At 38.5% G+C, this 10,000-nt stretch overlaps 1 protein-coding gene across 1 annotated transcript in view; it reads right to left on the reverse strand.

The window, feature by feature from the left end:
* Positions 1–6,067: 6,067 nt before the first annotated feature.
* The window catches only part of LOC137998966 (uncharacterized), a 4,034-nt gene continuing 101 nt past the window's right edge, over positions 6,068–10,000 (reverse strand). Inside the window, exon 1 of the mRNA XM_068844806.1 lies at positions 6,068–10,000. This exon is cut by the window's right edge and continues 101 nt beyond it. Coding sequence (XP_068700907.1) covers positions 7,160–9,769 — 2,610 coding nt within the window. The 5' untranslated portion in view covers positions 9,770–10,000 and the 3' untranslated portion in view covers positions 6,068–7,159.

Here is a 10,000-nt window from a genome sequence, read left to right on the forward strand (position 1 = left end):
TTTTCTTAACATCAATGGATAACTGAATTCCAAAGTTTTGGACTTGTGTAACTGAGACAACGAATGCCCCAGTGGTATGAACAGATGTAACAAACAGATTATCAATCTGTTATTGACGTGTATTATATGAATGAATAGAAGATACTAGAAAACAAAACTAGACGGGCTTAGTTTATGGTATCACTGATAAACAAAAGAGAAAATAACTCAAATCAAATCAAAGCTTTCAGCTTCTTTTGGGTTTTTTGTCACATCGTCTATAGATGGTTTTCAATCACACGATGAGACGGCCATGTAGGTGCAAAAACCAATAGCAAATTATGGCTCATGCTTTCATTATAATAGAGTTAAATTCCCAAAAGACTTTTTTCTCTATTGTTTGGTGCTCCAACGTGGGCGATGTGACGCCAATTGAAAACCATCTATAGATGTTTCTACATTGTAGCTGCAATTTTTAAGGCCTAATGAAAAACGTTGTAAGATAATAGAGCCGTTTTCAATTGAGCGTTGAAAGTAATTAGCGAATTGCTTTGGTTTTGCATTACTCCACTCAGTGATTGGTTCAAAGTTCCCGCGCCATTTTTTCAACCAATTAAAAGCGAAACCAAAACCAGTCGTGGTTCACGCGTGCACATTTTCCCGCGCTTTGTGTCGGCTACTTGTAATTACTTCGAGATTTGATTGGTTTACTGGATTGTCTCCGTCCTTTTTGATTGGCTTTGGTTTTTGTTTTACGACACTCGATTGAAACTCGCTCTATAATTTTGCATAATATTACGATAGTTATCCTTTTAGATTGTTGTAACCAACTGTAATTTATTTATTTTCTGTAATTTTTTGTACGTATGGCGAACAAACAACTAAATAAATAAATAGAGCAAGTTTCAATCGAGTGTCGTAAAACCAAAACCAAGGTAATTACTTTGGCCAATCAAAAAGGAAGGGGCTAATCCAGTAAACCTATCAAAACTCGAAGTATTTACACGTAGCCGACACAAAGGGCGAGAAAATGTGAACGCGCGAGCCACGATTGGTTTTGGTTTCACTTCTGATTGGTTGAAAAAGTGGCGCGAGAACTTTGAGCCAATCAATGAGTGAAGTAATGCAAAACCAAAGCAATTCGCTAATTACTTTCAACACTCAATTGAAAAAGGCTCTAAATAAAACTGTTTGGTTTTAACAAAAGCTCCCACGAAGGGCTCTTACGTTCAACTTGGTTGACCCCTTTTTGTGAAACCAGGAATCCGTGACACGGCGTTTTTACAAACATATTTAATTTTAGATAGAATTTTCCGCCGGTGAAACTCCCGCAGGAGCCCAGTGACCAATCACAAGAAACTAACTTGACATCAGTAGCGTCACCGAACCGGAACTGCCGATGTGAAGAAATCGAGCCTACATTGAACTGAACTGAATTGTAATAATAGAAAAATTAACGGAAATAGCCTAGGAAAATGAACCCTCGTGAAACCGCACACAGATTCGTTTATTTACCCTAAATTAGTGATTATCTGTTCTTGTTACACCGCACGTGGTTTGTGGGAAAGGAAATACTCACCGCTGACACTTTAGTTTTTTACATGCCGGAACCTTGAGTGTAACCTTGATTATGGATAGCGTTTATTGAGAGAACTACGAGTTTCGAGATTTAGAGCCTTACGGAATATCAAGGATTCAGCCAATAAATTTTTACAGCCTATGTTTTTTTTTGTACGGAAATAGATCGGCCTGCCAAAAAAAAAAAGATGTTCACCCTTAGTCATGGGCTCCTGGTGAAACCCAATTTTGCGGGAGGCAGCGTGGTCCAGTGTTTAGGGCGTTGGGTTTGCACGCTGTCGCCTGGGGTTCAAATCCCGTTCTAGCCTCTGGTTTGGATTTGTTTCTGGTTTTTCCGGATTCAATTCTACCACACTTTGTAAATAGCCAACTGGTTGCCTCCTGCCATTTGGTGTTCTTAATCACGTTTCTGTTAAATTTGAATTGTTTCTTTCATATTATTAAAAGTAGAGTGCCTGTGAACTAGCTCGATCACTAAGTGCACTTCCACTATAAACCAAGCATTTACATTTACCTTGATACCATCATAATAAAATTGCAATAGAGCAGTTTTCAAATGAGTGTCGTAAAACCAAAACCAAAGTTATTACTTTGGCCAATCAAAAAGGACGGAGACAATCCAGTAAACTAATCAAAACACGAAGCAATTACACGTAGCCGACACAAAGCGCGGGAAAATGTGCACACACGAGCCACGATTGGTTTTGGTTTCACTTCTGATTGGTTGAAAAAGTGGCGCGACAACTTTGAACCAATCACTGAGCAAGTAATTCAAAACCAAAGTAATTCGCTAATTACTTTCGACAATCACTCTGAATCGCAGTTACATTGTAGAGCCCATAGACCCTTGGGACACATTGTGTGAGAACCTAGATAAACGATCTAGTCTTTAGGGCCCAGTTGTTCAAAAGCCGATTAATTAACCCTAGTCCATCGTTAAAAATTAACCAAGGAGTTCATTTCCCTACTCCCAAATGCTGTTCAACGCTGACATTCGGCAAAACTTTACTTTAGAAGAAGTCAATCTTGAAAAACAAAAATAAGCAAAAGAAACTTTCACCAAAAAGTTGAAAACATGAAACAAAGGTTTACGCTAATCCTGGATTAAATTAATCGGCTTTCGAACAACCGTGTTACCGCAGAGGTTGTAGGTTTGATTCCTGCCTGGACTCTGATTTCCTTTTCAGGTGTTCTTTCACCCGTTGCCAAGCAACTAAAATGTCGCAATTGTCAATTTTGCAAACAAAAAACACTCATTCATGAAGCCAGCACTAATCCTGGACAAGATGCCACCAGGTATTCAGTCTTTTCTTAAAGGGGCTCTTGCGCTCTGTCATGATAATTTTACTATTTTTCGGTCAAAACGGGGTAGAAATCTTAATTATTACTCTAGCTCACACGTATAACATTCCTGACAACTCACTGATATAATATGGCACAAAGAGCTATTCGTTTTTAACTTTTGGCGACTTTCAGAGGACAAAGTCTCCAAACTAGAAAAAAAAACTGACCACTTTCTTCAAGTTTCAATCCATTTCCACCCCCACCATCCTTGGTTACAAACAACAAAGAAAAGCTTCAGTGCACTTCAATGGCCATTGGCAGCAAAATTACAGCATTATTTTTTGGTCTTCATTTAAGTGTAAAACTAATTAAATAATAGTGAAAAAGGATAACTGCTCATTGTCACACTTTTGCTGCGTGCCGTATATCGTACTCGGGAGTTCTTTTTACTTATGCCTTGTTCGCGGGACATTTCTTGGTTATTCAAGCACAGAACACTGTGAGCATCATTTAAATAGTTAGTATAGGATGAGAAATACGCTGGGTAGTGACCGGGATAAATTTGTTAAACATGTAAAGTTTCTTGAGGGATATGATATCATCAATCAGAAGGCAACCTAACACGTTAAATAGTTTCAATGAGTTATGAAAAAAGTTTGCACCTACTATCAATAGGTTATAGCTCCACCATAGCTATCGCAGTTGATTATAGCTTCCTCACAGTATTTAGTATCTCCCAACTAGTGGACTAATGCAAATCCTGCATTTTGATTGGCTACGCTACTAGATGACTGTTATTAATAGTCCTCGAGTAGCGAAAAGCGTGACGCTTTCTTTCGTTTTATTTCCCAAAGAAATATTTCTTCAACTTGCATTTGCTAACTTTATCATTTCCTTTTCTGGCCGACTAGTTGGGTGATACTAAAGCAATTAGACCCTTCGCCCTCAAGGGCCACGGGTCCCTTGCGGGCTACGGGTCTAATTGTTAAATAGCATCCATAGGATAAGTTCAATCACAGCCAGCCACGAGGGTAATCCCTCGGGCAAAAGAGTTCTTTCTTTTACTTGCGAGCCTGCTTTTATACTTCTACTCTTAGCATATAGAAAGTTCTGTTACTATTTATAATGTATTACAAGGTGTACTATTTGTGGAAACTGCTGAGTCACATGAATTAAATTTTTGGAATACTACAGATTGTAAGACATTTCTAGAAAAGTCTGGGATTGCATGACAGATAAACTAAAAGTAATTCTGATCCTCATAATAACAGGTATAACTCAAGAGCTTCTCTCGGAAACGACTTAGTTACAAGTGAAGTGAAGTGAAGCTATGATCCTCGCAGTTATGAACGCAATTTTTGCAATTGCGTATGAAGAAGCCTGAAAACTTCAGGAATTCAACGGGGTTTGAATCCGTGACCTCGCGATACCGGTGCGACGCTCTAACCAACTGAGCTATGAAGCCACTGACGTTGGGGGCTGGTTATTTGTGGGTTCCAATGTTCCCGTGAGGAATGAATCAACGATGAAATGATATATGAAATGGATCATACCGGTATATGAACTGCGGATATGAAATCAAGTGAAGCTATGATCCTCGCAGTTATGAACGCAATATTTTCAATTGCGTAAAGAACCCACAAATGACCAGCTGAATTTTTCTTTTCAGGCTTTTTTACGCAATTGCAAAAATTGCGTTAATAACTGCGAGGAACATAGCTTCGCTTGATTTCATATCCGCAGTTCATATATGATCCATTTCATATATCATTTCATCGTTGACTTGGTTACAGTTAAAGTGCCTGTGAAGTAAAAAATATCTTTTGCTTATTTTTAAAGACCTTTCAAAATGATGGAGAATGGTGTTTCCTGTTTTGGAATACTTTCTTCCTTTCCAGAGATATTCAAATTGATGACTTTACAAATGAAATGTAATTAATCCCAAAATTGACCTCTTTAGCGTGTGCGTTTTGTTTTCTCATTTCAGACCATGTGATCTTCCCAAGGGAATTTTCCTTTTGTTTTTTCATAAGTTATGCAGACATATGCACGTGCACAAGACGACATTTGAAAGAAACTGTTCCCTAGAATAACATCAGGTGGTCTAAAATGGGAAAACAAAACGTACAAGCTAGAGGTGATTGAGAATATCTCTGAAAATATTGGAGTAATGATATTTAACTTGTAAAGTAAACTGGTAATGTACATCAGATAAGGTACAAAGCGACACACATTAAGATGTTGCCATAGAAACACTCTCGCTTCCAGTCCCTCCCTGCAATGAACCAAATATCTTCAATTTTGAACAGATAAGTACAGGCAGATGGTCAGACTTGAAAAATGCATGGGCTGCCCATAATCTTAACATCTCTGTATAAGCTTACCGAGAGTGAACATGTCTTATTACGATGAACGACAAAATCTATCCTGTGTTTAGTGGACCCAGCCCCCAAAAATGGTTGCCACAGCAACAGCATTGAGGGTAGAATTTTGTGCCTTACTTGATGTAGATTACTGCTGCCAAGTTTGAACAACACTTATCCAATATTTTCAATTTTGTGATTTACTACAGCCTTGGTAATGTTTGTGACGTCATCAATTTTCTATCAAAAACTGGAATATCTCTGGTACGAAAGAAGGTATCCAAAAATAGAAAACATCATTCTTCACCCTAGTCAGAGTTTTTTTCTGTCCTTGTGTGGGCCCATTTCCATGAGTAGGGCTAATGCTCACATGGTTCACATGGGGTTGAAAACTACTTTTTTTAAGCACTTCACATTACACTCTAATCTGTTAAGTCTGTTCAAATATAAGTGCTACACACGGCCAATTTTTGCAAAAGCGTAATCCTTCCTTATACTTGTACCATTCTTCATCAGTTTTGAAAGGTCATTAAAACAGGAAAAATATATTTTTTTACTTCATAGGCACTTTAAGAGAAAAAACAACTCATGCCAAAAAACTTTCCACTCCAGTGGAAAGAAAGAAGGTATTCCAAAATAGAAAACACCACTCTTAATCATTTTGAGAGGGTCATTAAATTAAGAAAAATATATTTTTACTTCATAGGCACTTTAAGAGAAAAAAAAATCATGCCAATGAACTTTTCACTCCAGTATGGTGCGCATGTGGAACAACATTGAGTTATCATTAAGGAACATTCAATCACATGCATGCTCCCTGAATGATGTACAGAAAAAGAGGTTGGCCCAAAATGCACTCAAGGTTCATTTTAACATTAAGAAGACTCTTTAATGATAAACACTAATTTTAGCTCATTTTTCATTTTGTAATATTATTGTTTCTTTCTTTCCTTTGGAAGACCATTATGTAAACTACTGGTTCACCATCAGTAATGGGATGCTGACATTCATGAAATACATGTAGCCTTATTATTGTTATTATTGTTGCTGTTACTGTTGCTGCTTTTACTGCTGTTTTTTGTTGTTGTTGTCATTAGGCTAATTTCACAATTTCCTTGCCTTGGATGACTACACAGAAATTGTGCTCAAGGCTCCTCTGACAGCTTTATGCAGAAAAACCTTGAAATTCTGCCTGGGATCTGGTATGTAGGCTACAGCTCATTGACAGCTGCAAAGCCAATCAGAATCAAGAATGACCTGTCAAAAGTGACAATGTCACCCCTTTTACGTTTGTCCACTGCGCATTGTGTTCAGTTCCTTTTAACTCAGGTGTGCAGACAAAGATATTGCTGAGAGTCAAAAAGGCCTCTGCAATGTGGCATTGATACGTGTTAGCAATAAAGTGACATCTTGTGTATCCGGATTGGGTGTGAGGACTAAGGCAGGAAGAGTAAATATGACCGCTTGACTAAGTGTGTGAGAAAAATTTTCTCACACACTTAGTCAAGCGGTCATATTTATGATTATCATAACGTAACGAATATTAAGGACTTGGCAAAACAACCTTTTATGGCACAAAAAGACAACCTCCAGAGAAATGGTGCAAATTTTCCACAGGATTTAGCAAGAAAAATTTAATCCCCAGATCAAATCTGAAGCTGTCAAAATGTCACCTATGAATTCATAATTAGCTTACTAAGACAAATCAACTTTTAGGTTGATATATCTCAAGAGCAGAAAAACAACTTTACAGCAACAACAGGCTTTTAGTGTACTATAAGAACTTTCATTGCCAAAAAAAATAACTACATACATGTAGAAACTATTTGATAACTGTCCTTGTATATTTAAATTGTAAATGAATAATTATCTCACTTCTAGGCATTGTTCTTGCCACTTTAAAGGTAGAAGATTAATGCAAATGAAACATTATTGGCCACTTCTTTTTCTAAAAATTAGTGCAACTGCAGAATTCCCTTTAACATTTTAATAAATGGTTTCCTCAAATATCCCACATCCATCACTCTGTCATCTGTCTCAGTTATGACATCATTCAAATCCTGCAGCAAGTCTTCATTCATTGGGTTAAATTCCAATCCACCAAAATACACTCTCTCATGCTGTGCTGGATCATATTTTTTTTCAAATAAATTGAAGCTGGGTACAAAGAAAGATGGTAGCCTTTCTTGTTCAATGCAGTTTTCGATGAACTCATAAATACATTTTGCCCAAATTACTAGACCATTAGGGGAATTCTGCATGTCAATCACGTCAGTTTCCTCCTTGCAAGCTCTATTTGCCAGTTCAAATATTGCATTTTTTAAAAAGTATGATGATATAACTTTCTCTGCTGTGAAGGTATTTTCCTCTGACCAGATGACACCTTCCCTTGGTTTCGCTTTTTCACAGCTGTCACGACAGGTTTTATCCATACTATGCGGCTGATCATGCAGATCACCTTCATTTCTCAGATCAGGAGATCTGCCAAACATCTTCTCCAATTCTGTGCCCACAGTACATGTATTTGAATGTAACTCTTCTGATGATATTTCAGTGTCCTGAATTGATTCAATGTCTTGCTTAATGTGCGGGCATACATAAGTGTTCCTCACTGCCTTTGCAAGAATGTAACCCAGACAAACATTCTCTGGAAGGGACTGGAAAATTTTAGTTTCCACCTGAGAAAAGGAAAGGCGAAAATGCTTTTCTCCATCCTCAGAAAACTTTTGGTTATGCAATGCCATGACCACATGAATCCCTCTTTCCTTCATCGTTGGTTGTAACAATACTGTTTCAGAAATATTTGGGGGCCAAAACTTGGGGAAGTACAATGCTGGAACAATATCTACATCAATCAACAGATCTCTGTAGACTTGTCCATGCCACACAAGGGAAATGTTTCCTGCATTAGCACCCATGTGACAGCAGCTGGCTGGTGCTAAACCTTGTACATCTCGCCAAATTTCCCTTTCAAAGAAGGCCTTGTTCAGTTCGTCACCGAAGTCAAACATCAGTTTTGAACTCCTTAAACTTTTGTCTTCGTCCAAGTATTGCATAATGTTATGCCCTGGAAGGCAAACCTCAGGTTTTATTTGCAGTTGACAAAACATTGAGGGACTGGAAGCCACATTTGGCTCTTGAAAACACTTTGAAAAAGCATCCATTGTACATAGATAGTCAAACTCATCAGGAAATCCACATTTGGTTCCTTCGCTCATGCTGCCTGAGATTTCAGGGACAAAGGCAAACAGGGGACTGGTTTTTGCAACTTTCACTGCCACATGCTCCATGACTTTGCTCACTTCATTTTTTATTTTGGTTGTCTCTGAAATATCAGGTAGTTTTCCTATGACAGGTGACTTCAGGAGGTTTTCAAGTGTTTTGCTGGGGTCACCATTTAGACTGAAGTCTTCGCTTGCCATGTTTTCAACTTCATCTTGTCCCTTGAAATAATCCAATTTATTTTTCAAAGGAAAAACATCAGGTTGTTTTTCTCTTTTAAAATCTGTTGTCATGGAGTTGACTAAGTAGTTCTCAAATATGGCAGTTAAATGGACATATCCAAAATATCTAGCCCATTGAAGTGGAGTTTTACCAGATGCATCTGGTTTTTCAGCCAAAGAAGGTGGACACTGAGTTAATAGATACTGGAGTGTTGTGGGATTGTTGTAGAAAACCGTGTAGTGAAATACAGTTGCTCCATTGTTGTCCTGAATATCGGCACGGCAGCCACTCTCAATCATTTGCTCAACATTCTTTGTACTCTTTTGAGAGCATGCTACATGTAGAGGAGCAACACCGTTTCTGTCTTTAATGTTCAAATCTGCACCATGGCTAGCAATAAACTGCAGGATTGAGCTCTGTTGCAATTTAGCTGCCACGAAGTGTAGAACTGTCTTACCAAAAATGTCTTGACTATTAATGTCACAGCCTTTATTCAGAAAATATCGCACGAAGTTTGAATGTCTTGATCTTTCGTCATCGTTCTGATCTACCTGGCCCAAACCTAAAAACTGAATCATATGCAGAGGCGTCATTCCTAAAGAATTCTTGCTGTTAATAGAGATTCCTGTCCTTATGAGAAACTGTATAGTATCTATGCTAGCACCAGTACGAACAGCCTTGTGCAAAAGGGTTTCACCACTTGCGGACAACGTAGCTGATAAATCGACACCCAAATCAACAAGAACTTGAAGTACCTCTGTGGTACCAGATTCAAAGAGATCTAAGTCGTTCAGTAACTCGTACGTGCCATTTAGCATTCGATCAGCTCTCTGCAGCGAAAAGCCCCAGTCTACGAAAGTCTGGCAAGCTGCCTTGTTTGCATGTTCCAGCGCATGTCGAAATGGAAGACTTCCTAGACCATCTCTGCTGAGCATGTCTGCACCGTAGTTGAGCAGAAGTTCCACCATTTTGTTAGCCTCATCGTCATAGTAGTTTACCGAATGCAGAGCTGCACCACCGTATTCGTCTCTCGCGTTTGGGTCTTCCCCCTGTTTTAACAAGTCCTCCACTATTTCCAGACCACTGTTTAACGATACTTCACGGTGTAGTGGAAATTCCATTCACCCACCGTTTGTTTTTCTTTCTGACTATTTTACTCGCCTTTTAGGATAAGTGTGCAGCAGTCTAAAGGTGTAACCGGATCTTCTTCCTGCTTCTGTTTTTGTCGGCAGTTTCACCAACCCGAACTTTAAAGACCAGTGAACTTGGCTTTTGTGGTGGAGAAATAAATCGAGGACAGCATTAAGCTTCAAACAATACATAAAACAATAGCAGCGATGGTCGGTTAGGCC

This window comes from Montipora foliosa, chromosome 4, assembly GCF_036669935.1.
Source record: "Montipora foliosa isolate CH-2021 chromosome 4, ASM3666993v2, whole genome shotgun sequence".
NCBI classification, from domain to species: domain Eukaryota; kingdom Metazoa; phylum Cnidaria; class Anthozoa; order Scleractinia; family Acroporidae; genus Montipora; species Montipora foliosa.